The sequence below is a fragment of the Apodemus sylvaticus genome, chromosome 10 (genome assembly GCF_947179515.1).
Source record: "Apodemus sylvaticus chromosome 10, mApoSyl1.1, whole genome shotgun sequence".
Classification (NCBI taxonomy): Eukaryota; Metazoa; Chordata; class Mammalia; order Rodentia; family Muridae; genus Apodemus; species Apodemus sylvaticus.
In genome coordinates this window covers 58,648,927-58,669,756 of record NC_067481.1, presented here as the reverse complement: position 1 = coordinate 58,669,756, position 20,830 = coordinate 58,648,927, and the positions used below count along the sequence as shown (strand labels likewise).

The 20,830-nt window shown below is 44.6% G+C and overlaps 1 protein-coding gene across 1 annotated transcript in view; it reads right to left on the bottom strand.

Annotated features, from left to right (window-relative positions):
• Dnah9 (dynein axonemal heavy chain 9) overlaps positions 1-20,830 on the bottom strand; it is a 347,292-nt gene that overhangs the window by 3,518 nt on the left and 322,944 nt on the right. Inside the window, exons 64-67 of the mRNA XM_052195119.1 lie at positions 17,771-17,962; positions 16,663-16,854; positions 14,865-15,035; positions 7,614-7,796 (exon numbers count right to left, since the gene is read on the bottom strand). Coding sequence (XP_052051079.1) covers positions 7,614-7,796; positions 14,865-15,035; positions 16,663-16,854; positions 17,771-17,962 — 738 coding nt within the window. The remainder of the gene's footprint in view (positions 1-7,613; positions 7,797-14,864; positions 15,036-16,662; positions 16,855-17,770; positions 17,963-20,830) is intronic.

The window sequence follows — 20,830 nt, the reverse complement described above, 5'->3', positions numbered from 1 at the left end:
AACGTGCATTGTTCTTTTGCTTGGTCTTACATCCTAGCCCAAGTGACGGGTAAGGAAGTCATGGCGTAACAGGGCAGAGAATGATGCTGGTCTTCTCATTGTCTGGGGGTGTGGGGCAGTAAAGTTTAAGCTGGCTCTCCAGGATACCAAGAGCACTTGTGAATATGTATTACGTAAAGGGGCTGAGGAAAGGCAGGAGAATGAAGTAGAGCTGATGTCCTGGTCTGTTCTGTACAGCAGAAATGTACAGAATAAGCCTTGGTATTAAATTGGATGCTCAGGGTGTTCCTACTCTGAGTGGAAAGGCTACATTTCCCATTGATGGAGACTGTAGAGTATATGTACTTTTACCAGGGCATGTTAAAAACCTTTCATGCTTTTTACTGCTTAAGAAAAACAGTATAATATGACTATATTATTACCATTTGCTTGACAATCTGGTTCAGAAGATATGCACAGAAGTAATGGATTATTACAAAAAAAAACCAAAGTACCACAAAATCAACATGAAAGTGTGTGTGTGTGTGTGTGTGTGTGAGAGAGAGAGAGAGAGAGAGAGAGAGAGAGAGAGAGAGAGAGAGAGAGAGAAATTTCATAACCAAGACTAGTCTCCAACTCACATTCCTTCTGATTCAGCCTCCCAAGTTTTGAGTTTGCAGGTGTGCATCACCATGCCTGCCTAGGAAATGATGAAGTTAATTTTGCTTCCCCATAAAACTGGTTTGGGCTTTATCAAGTTTGGGAATTACTTACCACACATGGGGAACTTTTTTGTCATATGAGATGATAGAGAATTACTCCATTCTGGCTTTGTCCCAAACTGTAACCCCACAGCATTTATAAGAAGTCATTAGGGCACAGACTATTGGTGTCATTGAAGTATGATGAATATGCCCTCCTGATCCTCAAGTGGCCTACTTTGAGGACTCTGTCAGAGTGAGACAAATCTATAAGTCATTCTGAACTCCAGATGGTGCCTACTGCTGCCCTCTGCATGGACAGAGAAGACCTTTGTTTCTGGTTATCTCCTCCAGCCAAGTCAATGAACACTCTGTTACCAGGACCCTGTGAAGCCTGAAACCAAGTCTTAGTGTTTTAAGAAAAAATGATGTGCTTACTATTAAAATAAGTGTAGTGGGTGGGGGACATGGTTTAGTTGTCAGGCAAGCATAAGCATAGTATATTCCCCAGATCCTATGTTAAAAACAAAACAAAATAATCAACCAACCAACCAACCAAACAAACAAAAGAACAGCTATGAGGTTTGTGCTCTTTAGTTCCAGTGCTGGTAAGGTAGAGACTCAAGGTGCCTGGGACTCACTGGCCGTCTAACTTCATCTCATTGTTGAGTTCTAGGCCAATGAGAGTCGCTAACAGGACTGATGGCTCCTGAGGAACAGCATGATTCAATGTTGACAGAGCTCTGGTCTCCATATGTGTGTGTGTGTGTGTGTGTGTGTGTGTGCATGCATGTATCTGTGTGTGTCTGTGTATTTGTGTGTGTGTGTCTGTGTGTACCTTTCCCAGACACACACACACACACACACACATCCACAAAAACGGCCTCCCCTGCTACACAAATGTGACCAGCAGTGAAGCCGTGCTGTATGGAATGGCTCATAAGAAGGGCAACACCATGAGAGATTTCCAAGTGAAGCATGGACTCAAGCCGGTTTGTAATAAATACAGACTTTGGGGATGCCAAGAGTATTTTGTGTGGTGGAACAAGGGCCTGACATGAATCTGTAATTGCTATGAACTTAAAAACTATGCTAGAAAAATAAGGTCTAATTTTTTTTAAATGCAACACTTAATGCTTAACACCCTTAAGAAATCTAACCTCTTTTTGACAGCCAAGGTACACAAAATATGTGACTTAATGCCTTACCTTTTTTTCCTCATATCTTATGATATTATAATGTATTCTAACAACAATTTGCACTGATTAACTTGAATGCCAAGCAGGAAAAACTGAAAGAACGTCAATCCTCCTAGGCTTCCCCACATTCCCACAGAAGCAGGAACTCCTGCGGAATCAGAGCCACCTCGTCATGTGGTTTCTGAACCCAGATATTTTCATTACTTTGAGCAGAAGTAGAAAGGATCAATCTTTTTTTGTTTGTTTGTTTGTTTTTGTTTTTTTATTCGATATATTTTTTATTTACATTTCAAATGATTTCCCCTTTCCTAGCCCCCCGACTCCCAGAAAGTCCTGTAAGCCCCCCTCTCTCCCCCTGTCCTCCCACCTACCCCTTCCTACTTCCCCGTTCTGGTTTTGCCCTATACTGCTTCACTGAGTCTTTCCAGAACAAGGGGCCACTCTTCCTTTCTTCTTGTACCTCATTTGATGTGTGGATTATGTTTTGGGTATTCCAGTTTTCTAGGTTAATATCCACTTATTAGTGAATACCATGATTCATCTTTTGAGTTTGGGTTACCTCACTTAGTATGATGTTCTCTAGCTCCATCCATTTGCCTAAGAATTTCATGAATTCATTGTTTCTAATGGCTGAATAGTACTCCATTGTGTAGATGTACCACATTTTTTGCATCCACTCTTCTGTTGAGGGATACCTGGGTTCTTTCCAACTTCTGGCAATTATAAATAGGGCTGCTATGAACATAGTAGAGCATGTATCCTTATTACATGGTGGGGAATCCTCTGGGTATATGCCCAGGAGTGGTATAGCAGGATCTTCTGGAAGTGAGGTGCCCAGTTTTCGGAGGAACCGCCAGACTGATTTCCAGAGTGGTTGTACCAATTTGCAACCCCACCAGCAGTGGAGGAGTGTTCCTCTTTCTCCACACCCTCTCCAACACCTGCTATCTCCTGAATTTTTAATCTTAGCCATTCTGACTGGTGTAAGGTGAAATCTCAGGGTTGTTTTGATTTGCATTTCCCTGATGACTAATGAAGTTGAGCATTTTTTAAGATGCTTCTCTGCCATCTGAAGTTCTTCAGGTGAGAATTCTTTGTTTAACTCTGTACCCCATTTTTAATAGGGTTGTTTGGTTTTCTGGAGTCTTAACTTCTTGAGTTCTTTATATATATTGGATATTAGCCCTTTATCTGATGTAGGATTGGTGAAGATCTTTTCCCAATTTGTTGGTTGCCGATTTGTCCTCTTGATGGTGTCAGAAAGGATCAATCTTAAGGGAGCTGGGAGGCAACAAAGCCATTTCCCAATTCAAGTGTACCTGTGTTGCCTTCTTAGGCCCAAGGGAGTACAGTCTGTCCTGAAAGGCGTTCAGAACAAACAAAAGGATATTTTTCCTAAGATGTTGCCAGATTGGTGGAGGCTGTCATAGGTGGATGGGGAGAGTCTATGGCCAAACTCTGGGCATCAGGGCCCATTTTCATTTTTTAAATTGTGTGTGTGCGCAAATGTGTCTATCTGTTGGTTTGCATTGCCTGCATGCAGTCACTGCAGGGGCCAAAAAGGGATTTTGGAGCTGAAGTTATAGGCAGTTGTGAGCTACCCACCATAGCTGCTGAGAACCAAACTTGGGTCCTCTACAAGAACAACATGCGCTCTTAATGGATGGGCCATCAGCAGCCCCTACTAGGGCTCATGCCCCAGTGTAGGGGAATGCCAGCTCAAGAAAGTGGGAAGGTGGGTTGGTTGTAAGGGGGGGAGAGATGGGATAGGGGGTTTTCAGAGGGGTAACAAGGAAGGAATACCATTTGCAATGTAAATAAAGCAAATATCTAACAAAAAAAGAATAAAATAAAAGAAAATATTTTAAGCTCCAATTCCACAATAAATTTCAAGAAAAGGAAAAGCAAAACAAAACTGTGATACAGTAAATAAAATGGTTTCCTAACCTTCTCTAGCCTGGGTCTAAGCAGCACTGATTACTATCTAAGCCTACCTGCCCACATGGGGGTCAGCAAAAAGAAAACTTAAAATTCTGGTTCTTCCATCTACTCCCAGGCCTGTGACACACTTCCTTGGTTGCCACACTGATGGGAAACTGGGAGAACATGTGGCAGCTTTCCCAGCTGTGATGAAGGCAGCATGTCTATGACCTTATCTATTTTATTCATCCCTATAAATAAATGCTTTCATAATCTTTCTTTGATACAATAGACTGAAAACCTTATTTTTTCCTATAGGCTCTCATTCCTTTGAGCCACAGTGTGTTAGAAGCTAGATTCATAGGTTGAAGTCAGAACAAAGCTAAGGGAGGAGGCAGGTGAGCCCAGAAACCTCCATTTGGGAGGTCATCAGTAGCTAGGCTGTGTTCCATGAGGCAGCAGAAGCATTCAGTCCAAAGAGGACAGGCTGGAGATGACACGTCCATTCAGGACTTCATGCCCCACTCTGTCTGAGGGCTCAAGGACTGCTCCCTATCCATTCTTCTCAGGAAAATGGTCTTTGAAGCTAGCTTTACCTTACCCCACCTCCACCCATCCTGGGGTTTGAGTCTGGTGCTTTCACACATTTTAGGTAAGCACTGCATCACTGAACTACCTCTCCTATCCTTAGTGTTTAGAAATAGAGCTCAAACTGGCCTTGATTTGTAATCTTGCCTCTCAAGTGCTGGGATGATAGACATATCATCCTTTCTGGGCCTGGCCTTCATTTATACAAGTCACCAGGAAACAGGAGATGGGAAGGAAATAGAATGGTAAGGGTCCCACATCTTCCACTGTGGCTTCCAGACTGAGGTGTGCCACTGCCCAGCTCATCTGAATCTCTGGTAGAGAATGTGATAGCCAAAGGCATCAGGCCTGGGCAAGTGTTCAGGGGTGATGTTCAAAGAGTCAGAGTAAGATGCTCCTCCCACCTTGATCTGAAGTCAACAATGTGTGGGAGTTAAGACCCAACATCAGCCAGCCAGCCTATGCATTTGAACAAGTGCACAGACTTAGAAAAAATAAAGCACAGGGAAAAAATTAAGGTCATCAACCACTTGAACAATGAGAAGTTCCAGGCATGCTCTGGTGCCAGGCTAGCCAAGGGAAATGAGGCTCATGGGGATTCCAAGTTTTTCTAGTAGCTGTTTCAAAATGTGAAAGAAATGAATCTAATTTTCCTAATATTTCTTTTAATGCAATATATCTAAAATATCAAATATTTAGATAAACGATCAAATTATCAATGACACATTTTACAGTTTTGGGTCTTTTTATCTTTGAAATCTGATGTATCATTTACATTAGTATCTACTGTATTGGTCAAGTCTAAAAACCTGGATTCTCATGTGTACCTCTGTAGGAAGAGAATTTTCTAGTCTTCTTTCTATCAGTATGTGTTCCTTTGAAAATTAAAACTAGTTATAATGCCCCCCCCCCAAATCAGCATTTAGGAATTTTGTAGATCAAGCTTTTGTACACCTGGCTAATGGGAATCAGAACACCTAGGAAGACAGAGCCAGATGTCTGACACTGGTGAATTCCCAAGAGAGATTCTCTTTGTGGGACATGTCTGTGGCCAGCTGGCTTTTCCCCAGATTTTTTCCCCCATCCCTACCATCTGTGTGCTTTGAGCTGCTACAGACCTTCAGGGCTGTATCTCATAGCTCAGCTAGGACTATCTGGGTACACGTGGTCTACCCACATAGACCCAATCAATTCTGATTTACTGTGAACAGAAATGTTTTTTTATTATAAGTCTGAGAGTGTTTGATGATTAAGGGTTGGCTCTTTGTGACTGTGCTGCCTAGTTTGAGATGGTGGTTGGCTTGTCTTACATGCTGGGAGACTGGAGACACCCACTTGTTCCTACCTTGAGCCAGCAGCAGCCTCAAGTTGTGAAGTGACTGGAGGAGGGGTAAGGGACAAAGGGGAAAGGTCAGCAGCAGCAGCTCTTCCTGTCTCTGCTAGCTTGTCAGGTCACCTAAGCTCCTGCCTAGCTTGAAAGCAGACTTCCCCACTGGTCCATCTAGCAGGTTCTGGTGTACACCCCTCTGGGACGCCCTCCTGTGGCAGCTGTCCTTTTGGGGTTTCCTTCTTCTGCTGCTCCCTTCTTCTCTGAGCCTAAATGCTCTCCCTGCTCTGACCTCTGCCTCCTTTTGCCATGGAGGGCGTCCTCTGTCCTTCCTCCTTTGTGGAAGCTACACTCATCTCTAGGGTCATCTTGTGCTGTTTGCAAGACCTCACCTTGAAGTCATCAGGGCAGACAACCAGACTGATGATACAGATGGAGATGGGAGAATGTGTTGTATGAGTCTGATGACCAGGTCACTCTGGGGACCATTCTCAAGAATCCCAAGAGGATTCTGATTAGAAAATACCCTCCAGGTCATACAGGTTCCTCACTCCTTCTAGGTGGTTGTTCCATCACATTCTAGAAGTTCTCCATACGCTGTTGGTTGTCTGGGTGAAATGTTAGCTTCTGTTAGTTCAGTTGGACTTTTAGAACAGGCTCTTGGGTCCTGCTCTGGTCTCTAGCAACCTTGTTGTTTTTGTCCCAGTGTGCCTGTTCACCTCTCTTCAAAGGCCTCTCTTTGCCTTCTTCTCTTATCTATGGGTCCCTTTATGCTTCCTCCTCTAGCTTCTCTTTATGAACCTTCTATCTGGCTACCTGCAGGGATGGCTCCACATCAGCATCTTTGTATCCTTCTGCACAGAGTGCTGAGATCTGCCCACAAAGCCCATCAATCAACATCGTGGGCGCTAGTATAAAGGGAGAGAAACTCCACACTGCTTCCCTATCTCTGCCTAGGCATTCTTCATGATTGACTACACAGAGGCACAGTGAAGGTTCTCAGAAGAAAAATGACTGAAGAAATTGGAAGTCAAATGGGTAAATAGCCTGTGCCAAATTGCATGGCTTCAATAGGCTATGACTGCAGCAAACCCACTCAAGATAATTGCTACTATATACCTGCTTACCCAGGAATAGAGATGCAAAATATGATAGTCAAGGGGCTGCTTTGCATTTGAGACTGCTGTGGAATTTTGCCATTTATCTGAGTATATACTGGCACGGAATTTGGAAGCCATCAAATGCTGCCTGCCCTCAACAGCCCAGGCTTTTCCTTATAGTCTGTCTTCCATATTATTTCCCCGTCCATATTGTGTATGTGTGTGGGGATGGAGATTAAAAGAAAAAAAATCAAACAACCCTAGATATTCTACTGCTTGGTAGTTTGTTTACATACATACATACACACACACACACACACACACACACAGAGCCATCATTGCATAACTCCAAAAAATAGACATAGCAGCCCCAGCAGACTCCAGACCTGGGCTTTGGTTCCTGGCTGACCTTTCAATGTAAGCTACAAAAGGTTTCTGTATTATAGGTACACATACTTCTGAGATACTGGGGATCAAACCCAGGGCCTTGTGCATGCTGGCCAAGCTCTACCACTGAGCTGCTCTTCCAGCCAGAGATGATAACTCTTTTACTAAAGATGTCAGTGTAGACACATGCAAGTCATTATCCATGGACATAGAAGACTCCATTGAACAGACTGAATACTACGTTCATTCTTTCAGATGTCCCCATAGCCAGTCTGGCTTCTGTGGAGTGGCACCCTTCAGGCATTTGGGTGGCTTTGGAGCGGTTACCCTTCAGTGCCCTGGCCCTTTGTTATCTGTCACTCTGGCCCTGTGGGGTCCAGCCATGTCCTCTCACAATGTCCCTCTTACTCACCTGTAAGCCAAGGTGCAGCTCTCTCAGGGAGCGCTGGATCTCTCTGGTAAGGATGTTCATGCGCTCACACTCCTGGAGGGCAACTACGATGTAGGGGGTGCGTTCCTCCACCTTAGCCATTAGCTCTGGGATGTTAAATTCATCTGTCACCCGATCCAGTATTTCTTCCAGAAAGGCTTTGACCTGTTCCATGGCAGAAACTAGAGAGTTAAGAAGGGACTACATGGAAATAGCTGCCTGGTATGGTAAATCTAAGAACTCTATGGTTCGGGAGCTCAAAAGCCCCAGGGGTAGTAGGCCCCTACTTTTATTTAATTTAAATGGCCATAGTATCAAGCTACCTTCTAATTTCATGTCTCTCTGCCCACAGGTGAGCGCAGCTCTTCTCCTCAGACAAGCTGCTTTGTAAAGTGGATAAGGATTAATGTAGAAAGTCAGGACCAGTCAAAGTGACTGCGGTGTGCTTACTCACATACATCTATATCACTCCACCCCAGAGATCGGGAGCATGGCAGAAAAGGGGACAGAGGTTGTAATAGCTGGAAGCTGGTGAGGACCCGAGCAAAGCAGTGTCAGCACACGGCAGCGCTGTTGTATTTTTAAATTCGTAGCAGCTATGGTTGCTTGCAAAAGACCTGAAAATGATGAGCCAGTTCCACTCCCAGCCCTACGTGAGGTGATTATTAAAAACCAACTATAACCAAAAACAACAAAAACTATGAAGCTGAGGATATATGGAGGCGGGGTCCAAATCTGAGTGGAGTTCGGGAGAGTTGTGGAGGGTAAATATGATCAAAATACATTATATGAAAATATCAAAGAATTAATATAATTTTCTTTTAAATCAAGGGATTCCATTCTCCTGCAATGGACACTAAATGATGGTCACCTACCACCTGCCGTCCTTCCTTTCATCATATACTGGCCTGCTTGCTTGGGTCAGCTAAGCCAGGATTAAGGAATAACCTCAGGATACTTCTCTCTAGAGGCTGGCCAATCTCTTGTCGCTTGTGTGACCAGCCTGAAAAGAATTCTAAGAATTGATGTTGAAAAACTCACAGGCTGACCCAATTCGCTCTAGGAACTAAAGTGGATCTTTGGCCTAAGATGCCCCTTGTGAGGCTGAAGGACATGAGCACACATTGACAGCCCTCCAAGTCAGTGGTTCCCACATCCTCAGATCCAGCCGACCATAGATCAAAAGCCGAATATAGCTTGTCATTATTCTTTAAACAACACAGTATAACTAGTTGCACAACTGTAGGCATTATAACTAATCTAGGGGTGATAGAAGGTATATGGCATGGAATGGACTATACCTCACTAAAGCACTTGCCTAACATGCATAAGGCCCAGAACTGTATAAGGTATACCAGAGGATGTGCATAGCTTACATACAGATGCTAAGCGATTGACATAAGGCATTCGGAGAAAGGAGCTTCAGTTGGGGAAGTGCCTCCATGAGATCCAATTGTGGGGCATTTTCTCAATTAGTGATCAAGTGGGGAGGGCCCCTTGTGGGTGGTACCATCCCTGGGCTGGTATTCTTTGGTTCTATAAGAGAGCAGGCTGAGCAAGCCAGGGGAAGCAAGCCAGTAAGAAACATCCCTCCATGGCCTCTGCATCAGCTCCTGCTTCCTGACCTGCTTGAGTTCCAGTCCTGACTTCCTTTAGTGATGAACTGCAACGTGGAAGTGTAAGCTCAATAAACCCTTTCTTCCCCAACTTGCTTCTTGGTCATGATGTTTGTGAAGGAATAGAAACCCTGACTAAGACAGGGACTTTGGCATCTATAGGGAGAGGCATGGATACTGGGGAATTCCCTTCTCTTCCCTCTGTTCTGTATTTCCATGCAGTATTACTGTGTTTTTCTATTTGTGAATTCTGAAAGTGGCATTGTCATCTATCACTTAAACACCTTCTTCCCATAATTCCTTTGCTCTTAACAAACTATCAGCTAATTAGGCCTGAGGAGCTAAAATAACCCTGTAAATCTGAAACTGAGGTACAAAGATTGTGGGTTATTTGGGGGCAAGCACTTGGAGGCTGAGCCTGCTGTTTTGGAGGAAATGAGTAAGCCTGGGAGGTTTGTTAGCAGAGAACGACAAATGAAGCTGTGCACACATCATGGCCCTATGGCCAGCAGAGTAGAGTGGAGGGAGCAGCAAGGTGGAAGCAGGTGAGCACAGCACGTGCCAGCCTTTCCAAGTAGTAAGAGCTGAGCTCTAGAGGCCTGCGCCTACCTGGCCTTTGTTAACTTTGACATCGCCATCCCTTCCTCCAAGAGCAGACCTCTTTCTTCTTTGGGAAATGCCTTCTCCATTTTTCTGGAGGGTCACTTGTGCAAGCTTCTCCTTACTCAAGTAAGGATCAGATTATATTCTCAGGAGCACGAAAGTTTAAAACCTGGGATCCAAGGAGCCAGTGGGAGAAAGGAGGGGTCCTGAAGGACCCTGCAGACTTCTTCCACACTGAGACCCTGGGGCCACTGGTTGTTGTCTTTTCTTTGATTGGTTCCTTTGACATAGGAAGCTTAGTTTTTGCTTCGTTTAGCTAGCTTGGTATCTGTTGCTGACAACCAGGGAGCCCTGGCTGAGTTGACCTAGTTCTCATGGGATGTAAACAAGCCAGTTAGGTCTCAGGTTTTCATCTAGAAACATACCCACTAGAGTCTTTCTTGGTTGGCTCCCCTCCTCCAACTCTAAGGGGCTGACTTGAAGATCAAATCAAATGAGCTGATGGATGTTGTGGTGTCTGAAAGCTTTAAAGGACTATATTAATGTAAAGGATGATTAATATTCACCTTGCCATGAATTGCGAACACACAATCCATTCCCTAGAAAAAGAGCTGATGGTAGAAAAAAAAAAAAGCCAGGAGCCCATCATCCCACACCAAATGGGTCTCTGGTTGCTATCATAGCATAAAGTGGAATGGAATTTTAATGGTACCTGAAAGCTGCTGCCAGAGCCAAAGACAAATGGCTAAATTTATATTATATTTTTGTCTCTGGGGTGGAATTGAAGAAACAGTCCTGTATCAGTGAACGGCCACTCAGCTGTGACTCACAATAAGATGACGAGATGGTCTAGAGGCATTGCTCCAAAATACACAAGGATGGGGACACTGAGTTCTCTCCTGTCTCTTGTCAAGTCAGGAGGGTGTGGAGGCCTGGGAAGGAGCTGTGGGCGGGGAAAAGCTGGACAGAGATGGAGGAGGACACTTCTCTGCTCAGGGAGCCCCCAGAGTCCTTCAGAGAGAAGGGATGCCTTCCAAGGGATGAGGTCGATTTCATTTCCATATGCAGCACCTCTGCTTTTCCTTCTTTTTGAGAACATAATACATATTTACTGGAAATATCAGGGAAAAAAGCCTTCTAGAACCCTTTTCTTCCCATGAGAGAGAAAATACTGTAAAGCTGCCTATGTTTGAATATTTTCTTCAGTGTACAGAACAGTTTCTCTTCTTAGTCATCAGCCAGACACATTCACTTAACAATTATTATTCATGCATTTATCACCCATCCAACCTATCTATTTCTCTCCCTTTGTCTATGCACACATGAATACAACACACACACACACATACATACACACACACATGATATAATCTTTTCTTCTCCTCAGTACTGGGATTGAATACGCTACCACTGATCTACAGGCCTGTCTGTACATGTTTTATTATTGATTTACTTGTTGAGACAGGTCCCACTTTGCACACTGGCTAGCCTGGAACTTGCTATGTAGACTAGGTTGGCTTTGAATTTGCTGAGATCTGCCTGCCTCTGCTTCCCCAGCACTGGGATTAAACGTATGTGCCATTGTGACCGGCTTCCCTATAAATTGGAGTAAAGTCCTCTGTTGCTATGTACGGGAATTGCTTTCTTCATTTAAAGTATATATTATTTCACTCTTTTGATGTGCCTAATTTATTTGTCCTGTTGGTAATTGTTCTGTTCATCATTTCTACACCATAAAAATTCTGCAATAAATAAATGTAAATACATCATAAAAACTGTAAACTTTGGGTACTTTTGCTGGGTGATTTCAAAGAAATAGAATCATGAACATTTTGAACTTTGGCAGCCACTGTCAAATTGTTCTGTCAATTCAACCTTTACCAACAGAGATGATCAGAACTTTCATTTTAGGTCTTAAAACTGTGAACCATCACATTTGAAAACCCTTAGCATTATGGAAAATGACATTTTGCTACCCTTAGATGTCACTGAGATAATGTCACTTTTTTTATTGCATGTTTATCTTTCATCCCTGAGTCTGGGATTACAGGTGGTTGTGAGCTTCCCGATCTAGCTGCTGGGACCAGAACCCAAGCAACAAGCACTACTCTTAACTTGTAAGCCATCTCTCTAGCAGTTAAAAAGTTGTCCATCAAAATCATTAATCTTTGTGTTCCTAGACTTTAGCTTCTAAAAAGCTGAGAAATGCCTTCTTTGTATAACCATAAAGACATCCGTGCAAGTGGTCTTCCAATGCATTACATTTAAATATTTGAGAAATTTAAGCTATACTTTTACCAAAAGAGCCAGGGAATGGAAGCTGGTCTACTTTTCTCCAAATGGCTAGCTGGCTTTTCAGCACTAAGAAGTCCTGGTTCATCACCACAGAAGGAAGGAAGGCCTGTACCTCAGGGCAATACTGGAGGAGACCAGCACTCTGGGTGATTACAGTACCCTCCAGATTCAGATGTTGAACCTCAATCTTCAGTGTCTCAGAATATGACTGGATTTGGACATAGACCTTTAGAGAGGAAAGTATATGAAAAGGGAGCTATTAGGGTAGTCCCTAATCCAGTCTGATTAGTGAGGAGGAGGAGAAAGAGGAGGAGGAGGTTTGGGCACAGAAGAAAAAGACAGTCGTATGAAGACACAACTGAGGAGATGGTCATTGCAAGCAAGGAGGAAAAGCCTCAGGAACAGTCATACCTACTGTCACCTTAACTGGGCGTCTAGGTTTTAATGCATGAGGACTTTGCTTTCTGTTGTTTTAAGTTATCCAGATTGCAGTGTTCTGTTATGGTGGTCTGTGCAGTGAATGTGCAGGATTCTGCCCTCCTGGCTATTAGCAGATCTGTCTGCCCAAAATCGTCACTGGAGGCTGAGCAGCAGTTTTAGGTCAGGTTGTCTAGTAAGCCCACAGTGTGTTCAAAGAAACCCACATGGGTTAAAGTATGGTAGCTACTAGCTGTCTCTTCCCCAGCCTCCCCAATCATCTCTCTCTGTCTCTCTGTCTCTGTCCCCCCACCCCCACCCCCAGGCTCACAGCAGCTAGCCAGGCTAACCCCAGCTTCCCCTCATGGAAGTGGAATGTACTAATAGACTTGGTTCTGGGTTTCAAGAGTGGATGAAAAGGCAAGCTCTGGCATTGGCTCTCTGCCTCCTGACCTGCAGAGATATAAAAACACAGGAACCACGTGCAAAACAATTGCATGGTTGAGTAGTGTGGGAAGGCATGATGGAACATGTGCTTGATAACCTGCATGTGTGCTATGCATGACAGAGGCTAAACCTTCATTGCAGGCTCCTGTCCATTGCTTACACAGTCTGGGCTGTTGTCAGAAACAGGGGTATCTTTCTTTATGGTGGCTTCATTGCTTCCCCTTAGCCTCTGATTTTATCTTACATATGGAATGGTGGAAAAAGATAATTAGTCTGCTCATTTACATCACAATCATCAGTGTACCAACTGCTGGGCATAATCCATGTTATGGTTTGAATCTGAAATGTCCCACACAGGTCCATTTGGGAGATAGGTAGGGCTTAGCTGGCAGAAGATCACTGGGGTCTGTTCTACTCACCCTTGCTTCAGGCCTTCTGCTTCCTGGTTCATTCCTCTGCAAAGAACACATCTACCCCATGCTCCCTGCCTCCATGGATAGAGCTATTCTATACTATCCCCTTGAAACCATAGAACAAAACAAACTCTTCCTAAATTGTTTCTGTTGGGTATTCTGGTCACAAAGATGTGACCATAGACAATTATCTCAGATCTGAGACTTAGAATTCCCTTTCCTTTTTTTCCTGGTTCTGAAGACTGAACGTAGGGGCCTTGTACATGCCAGGCAGGTGCTTTCCCACTGAGATGCACTCATGCCCCTCAGAATTATGCTTTCAAACCTTATAGCTCATTGTTAGGCAGAGTGAACCTTTATAACTTGTGTCTGAAGGATATCACTCCCAACTTTTAACAGAACTCTAGCTTCCTCCCTCAGTGTGTCAATCACTTTGCTCAGAAGCAGGTCCTGCAGCATAAATGTTTACTTAGTACCCAGCTTTTCTACCCTAACCTTTCAAAGCGGTTTCCTTAAGAGCCCCATAGGGGATGCAGTTAGGGCATAGGTTTCAACCCCCACAGGTGTCGCATGTCAGATACCTGCTATCAGGCAATTTACACTACTATGCATATCAATAGCAAGATTACAGTTATAAAGTAGCAAGGGAATAACTTTATGGGGATCACCACAGCATGATGAACTGTGTTAAAAGGTCAGAGTATTAGGAAGGTTGAGGACCACTGGGTTAGAAGGTCCACACTTGCAGTCCTGTGATGTGAATGCAGGTTGGTGGATGGACACACATCTCTTCTAAGTAGAATCCCTTTGTCTTGAAAAATATTTAGAAGTTTCACTCTGGTGGCCCAACCTTCTGTCCTCTGTTTTCCTTAAATCATAGGCCCACCCGCCTCCAACCTTTGGTTATCCTCAAATCCAAACCTCACCCTACTTTGGTTTCCACTCTGTAATTTCTTGGCTTCATGTGATTTCTCAGCCTTGTGCTCTGAGCTCTTTATATCCACTGATGCTTGGGCTGGAGGTCATTCACACTGAGCGAGGTGTGGCTTTCCAGATGGGGTCTGGTTGGTGGCTGAGTGGAGAGGGATTTTGCAGCCAACTCTACAGCGCCATTATTTATTTTGCCAAAGAATCTGGAAGTTGCTATCAAAGCTCCCAAAGCCCTTCCTGCTCAGTTCTGAACTTCCCTCACTTCATCAGAGAAGCCAAATAAAATCTGACTTTAGATTGGCAAAACCATCTGCCCGTCCCAATAGCAAGGACCTCCTCTGATTTAATCAGAGGGCTGGGGATGGGCTGAAGTAGATAGGGAGGGATTGTTGGAGCAGGGGACCATCTAAGCTGGTTTGTGTATGTTAGTCACGCTGCTACTACCGATGCATTAGCGGAAAGCTGTCTGCTTGCAAGCTTTGGGTCCCCGACCTATTTCAAGACATACTCACCTTTTCTTCCCTTGTGATGCCAGCTCCATCTCCAGTCTGGCTGTCCCGAGGCTGCATCTCCAGCACAGTGCGGAAGAGTTTTTCCGATGTCTGGGTCAGGAAGCCAATCTCAGCATTTGGATGGAGGCCGTACAGGTAGGGAGACTCAGGGGGCAGCTCAGCATCAATATACTGAAACCAAAGGCAGATTGGTCAAAGAGTAACTAACTCGCCTCCCATCCTGTACAAGGTCCTCTGTGGGACATAGCGACACTGCCATCCTGGTAGCGGATCACTGCCTACTTTACACACCAGGCACAGTTAATGCTCAGCGCCATCCTCTTCTCACTAGGGACCAGTGCCCCACAACTCCCGTACAAAATGAGGGTGAAGCTGGGCTGGGGGAAGCAGCCAGTTTGCTTGCAAACTGAAGGGGACTTACACTCCAAAAAAAAAAAAAGGACTTGGAGTTGAAACCACATTTTAAAACACAGTGCTGCCTAAATGCATCTCTAGTTAATTCTGGTAGTCACGGTTCGTCGGCCTCAGAGTCCTAACCAGCTTGTGGAGGTCACTTTCTTCACTGATTGATTTTTGTGCCCCTTCATGGTTCATTTTATAACCCCAAGAAGCTATCTTCCAAATTAATCTCCTGAAGGGACTTTCAAGATTTCTTGGTGTTGTTACCAACTAGTTTAAATACTGTTCATTTTTTCAATCTGTGTTCTTAGTTTTGCATTTCCTCCAGCCCATTCCTGGACCCTTGGCAGGTGCCCAACAACCATCTCTGATCTGGCAGACTTAAAGGAAGTACTAGGAAGGGCTTCCACCTCAGCCCTTTGGAAATGGGTAAGTCCTATTACCATGGGACTCAAGACCTGAACATCCTCAAGGGTGCTGCTCTGGCAGGTCAGTTATCTGCAGACACCAGGGGATGGATGCTCATGTACTGGGATCCTGGGCTAAGCCTCTCAAGTTGTGACAGCTTGCGCATTTCTTGTAAGAGTCTCCTCATTTTGAATTTCTTCTCACAGGTATGATTCTTCTGGATCAAATGATTTTTATGATTATGATTCTTAAGTTTTATGAATTAAAAGCTTAAGTTTCTATGACAACTCTTTCCTCTTAAATTTGCTATAAACATAGGTAAGTTTAAGTCCTTTCAAGGATGCTTAAAAATCTAAAATATTTTCCTCTCCAACAAAAAAACAGTGTCTCAGTAGATTTCTAATAGCATACTAAAAAGAGAACTGGATGCTTTAAAAATAACTGCAATAATAGCACATGACAAATGGAAATGCTAGTTAAGAGAAATCTCAGGGAGAATGACTTTCTTTTATGTAGGTATGCATGCCTCTGTCCATAGCTGTCAGCAGGAAATGGGAGCAGTAAGTGATCAGGCTACAAGATCATTTTCAATGAAGATAATGATTAAGTTTATGCAGAGGTCTCTAAGCTCTTACCTGATAATCCCCCCCCCAATTAATATTGTTTTTATCAACATCTTGAATCAAGACAAGTAGATAACTGTCCCAGATGTTATTTGTGGGGAAGATTGACAAGCCCAACTATGGAATCAAACGTTAAGGTTACAAAGATCTCCAAGCTCAATTTCATCTTTAATTTGAGGCTGGAAATCCTGAACCTCTTAGGCTAAGCAAAGTAATCTTGGAGTGGAGAGCAAGGTTGAAATATACTCAGACTTAGCTCTTGGGGCATCCTTCCCTGGCTCCCAGAGTGAGCATGTGCAGGCCAGACAAGAAGAATTCTCCCTGCCTCCATGACTGTCATATTGCTGCAAACAGAGCAGTTGCCTTACCTGATGATAGCCACTGTAGTCCATGTTGCCTGGAAGTGGGAACCCTGGGGCCAGGGCCAGCTCTCCTTCCAGCATTTCTGGCCTAATGAATTCCTCTAAATAGGTTCTGCAGAGTCTCCTGTCCCAGTCGTCTGTGATATGACCACCATACATGATCTCACCAAACAGGTAACGCAGGTCGTCATAGGGTACCTGAGTCAAAAGTGAGAGAGAAGAAAGAATGATTTCCTCACAGGCTTTGGTGCTGGATGCTTCTTGAGATTAAAAGTGATGCCCCTTTAAACTTTGTGTCCCCAGAACCTGGCAGTATTAAGCACGTTTGGCTTATATCAGGCTTTCCTGAAGCCCTTCACATAAGCAATGAATGTCAATTGGAGATGTGAGGGCCATGAGCCTTTTACATTTTTTGCCATTAATCACAGGATCAGTTGACCCTCTGAAAGTTCAGGGTAAATAAAGTACAGGGTAGAAGATTGCTGGAGTAAAAGTTAGGGAGGGAAGCCATTTGAGACAAGCCAATCCACAAAGGGGGTGAAGCTATGGGGCTGGGCTCCCTTGGACTCCGGAGCTACGGCAGGACTTCTAGTGGTGTCTGACCCTGTAGTAGCCTTGCTGATGCTTCAGACAAAAAAAATCCTTGATGGCACAAGCAGTCCTTTAGATGGAAGTCCTTTAGCAGAAGTTTCTCTGAAATGGGTCTGACAAAGAGTATGAATTTGGCCTTTTCTCCACCTGTGGCAGAACCATATCTACAGGAGGAGCTGTGTGTACCAATGAAAGCTCTGCTCCTTTGCCAAGTCAAGTTGGGTTGGAAACTTATATTAGGGGAGTATGGGCTCTCTTCCTGTCAATCCACAAGTCCCTGCTGTGGTGTAAGCACATATAATCGGTCTGATGGGTCTCTGGATGAATTCTCATGGGGCTGACAGTTTGAATTCCTTTGCTTCTGGCTCTGATGCCACAGTAGAACTTCTCAGCCTGAGGCTGGTCCTCGGCTTAGAACTTTATCTCCTCTGGGTGGCGTCTTAGGCCTTCCTCACAGAGCAGAACCCTTATGTATGGGAAGCCCCTATCATAATGACCTGCAGCCCATACCCCCGTGTTTCACCTTTGTGTTAGCCTCCAGGAAATTGTACAGCACATTCACGGAGATGGTGAGGTCCCCGGTGTTAAACGGGTAGGACCGATTCCATCCCTGCGGCCCAAACTTCCGTCTTTCGGCAACCACCGCATGAAAATAACACAAAGCAAAGAGGATGGTCTTGAACTCCGTCTCCCGGGAACACATCTCCAGAGTGTCCTGGAAGAGAAGCATCATTTACAATACTGACACAGTTCCCGTTACCTGGGTAGGCAAGGGTGTGGTAAGATTGGGGTTCACACCCGGTAAGGCTATGGTAAGCCATGTTTATGGTGTAAGGCACAGAGAAGGGATGGGCTGTCGTACTGAGGTGAGGCAAGGTGGGAGTCTGGGCTGGAGGCAGACATGTGGAAAGATAGGTTTCAGTTCAGCATTTGAGTTAAAGCTTATATTCAGGCAACAGGATGTCTTGTCTATAATTTAACCTTGTTCACACAGATTAACTCTTTAGGTACCTGAGCATAGCTAATATGACAACAGCAGAGGGTCTGTGGATATGAAGGTCTTATTCTATCCATGTCACTGTGCCCCATGTAGGTGGGGACTCTTACAACCTTGCTTATAAACTGTCCTTTCCTGCCCATCATGGGATAAGAATGTGTTCCTCTGTCTATGTGACAAGGAACCGTTGGCTTCTGTACTGCAAAGCTTCTGAAAGGAGAGAGGGGATGGGATCCAGACTCGCAGCAGTGGGAGATGCTGTAGCATCCATGCGCTTCCCTGCTCCCCACTGCCCCCACCTCCTGAGAAGGAGTGATCCAACAGGAGGCTGAGCAAACAGTGAGGGAGGGGGCGCCTGCAGAGCATGGGGAGGGCAGGTTTGGGGCTGCAAGGAAGGCAGGAAGGAACTGGGAGAAGGAGAGAAAGAAGCAGGCCCCGCTTCAGAGGAAGGCAGCAAGGCCCTGCTTGGTGGACCTTAAGGAGGGTGTGGCTGATGGAGGGCGGGGGTAAGCAAAAGGGATGGTGGGAGGCAGTCTCTGGATCCTCTGAAGGTAGAAATAAACAAAAATAAAAACAGTTTCTCGGAATGAGATTCTCTCTCTGTTCATTTTGGAGCAAGATGTGGCAGCCAGAGCCCAAGAAGGTACTTACTTGCGAGGCTCCAACCACTGAATTTGTTCAGTCCTGATGCTTGTTCTAGGAACCCCTGGAGGCTGTGTTCCCACAAGGCAGGAACCACGGGGAAACCAGACCTTGGGAGAATCTGGTCGTGCTGGTGTTCCCATGGAGACACTCCCCCTGAACACATGGTGTTCAGGTGCCCTCACTGGGTCAGAGGCAGTATGGAGGATAAGATATTGCCTTGTGAAACTTTAACAACTGCTTTATAGATAGAGCAATTCTCCATAAACTATAGGGTGTTTTGTTACTTCTTATACATTTGGAAAAGAAAGATTCTGTGGGAAAAATGCCTTTCAGCATGAATACCTTTAATGCCAAGATTGGCTGACAGTGATACATTCACATCAAAGTCAGAATAAAACAGCCACCGCGAAATAATGTAAGCAGGGAGTGAAAAGGGGGCAGAGAATTTTATCCCCCCGCATGGTAAAATGGGTTTCTTGGGGAACAGGGTGAATTTACACAGCCTGCTGCTGTAAACAACGAACGGCCTCATGAATCTCTCTCAGTAGCTATACACAGCGAGTGGATCTTTTGAGGCAGGGACAGCATAAGCAGGCAGAGAGTCTATCTCTTCAGCTTTATTCTTACTTGTGCATGACCATCCAAGACTGGTCATCAGGAGTGCAGGGAGAAAAGTCGGGGAACAATGGCCCCCTTGCCTGGATGCGAAGGGGAAGCCAGGTGGGTGTGGTTACAGCTGATCATTTCCTTATAAGGGCAAACAGCAGGTGAGGCCCCATTACCTTCCAACTGTCTAAGACCCTCAGGGCAGGACACCTGAGAATGGTTTGCTGGTATGACCTTGGGTCTAGCGCCAGCTAAGTACATTCTAATGTTTTTGTCCTCTCCCAGTCACTACTACCATTTCCTTCTTTCTCTCCCAACCCCCAGCCCTGGCCTGGGGATTGAAGCCAGAGCCTTGCTCAAGTGAGGCAAGTACCCTATCATTGGGTTACCTTCATACCCTCCAACTTCTACATTAAGAAAGCAAAACAAACCTGCAGTATAACAGACAAAACATGATGCTGTTGTTCACCCAACACTACTGAGGGCAATACTTCTCTATTGTGGGGGTGGGGTGGACTTGAGCAGATATGTTTGTTGTATGTAGAATATTAAAGATAGACATTTAAAGGTTTGTCTCTGTACTTGACATAGTATAAGCAGGAATTTAATTAAGTTTAATTCCCGGAAGTGAAAGGATAGAAAATAATACAACCTAACTCTAATGACCCCAAGAAATCAAGAGTTTAAAATGCTATCTCACTTTGTTAGAAACTAGGTAAAAGGTCACATTCCAGAGCCGGCCCTTTGTTTAGACCTAGCAGAAAGGCCTTGAATAGGTGATCCTGGCCCCATAGGGTAACTGGAAATGGACTAAGCTTATCTTGCTTCTGTAAACTTACGCCATTACCCCCAAGCAGGAGTTCACGCAGCTGTAGACATTATAGAAAACTAATTGGTTCACTGTGCGCGCTCCAATTATTTAAACTGATTGGCCTAAAAACTATGGAGTGGTACAAATCAATTGGCTCACATTTCGCGGGCTCTCCATGCTAAGAAATGATTGGTTTGTGATTCGCGGGTTTTGTTGTAAACTTATTAAAATTAAGTTTAAGTATTATAAAACTGTCTCAATTTGGCACTTGGGGTCCATAGTCATCTAACCCTGCGTGGTGCATGGCTATGGAACCCAGAATTCTGGAAATAAAGAAATCCTCATGCTATTGCATCGAGATCGTTTCTCGCGAGTGATTTGGGTGTTGCCTTCCGGGGTGTCGGGTGCTGGGACACCCTCGGTTTTTGGGGTCTAACAGAAGAAGGTAAAGAAAGTGCCACTGGCTAGGAGAATACCCTAGCTTCTGTCCTGTTTGCAGTGGGTGTAGGTACCTGAGGTCTGCC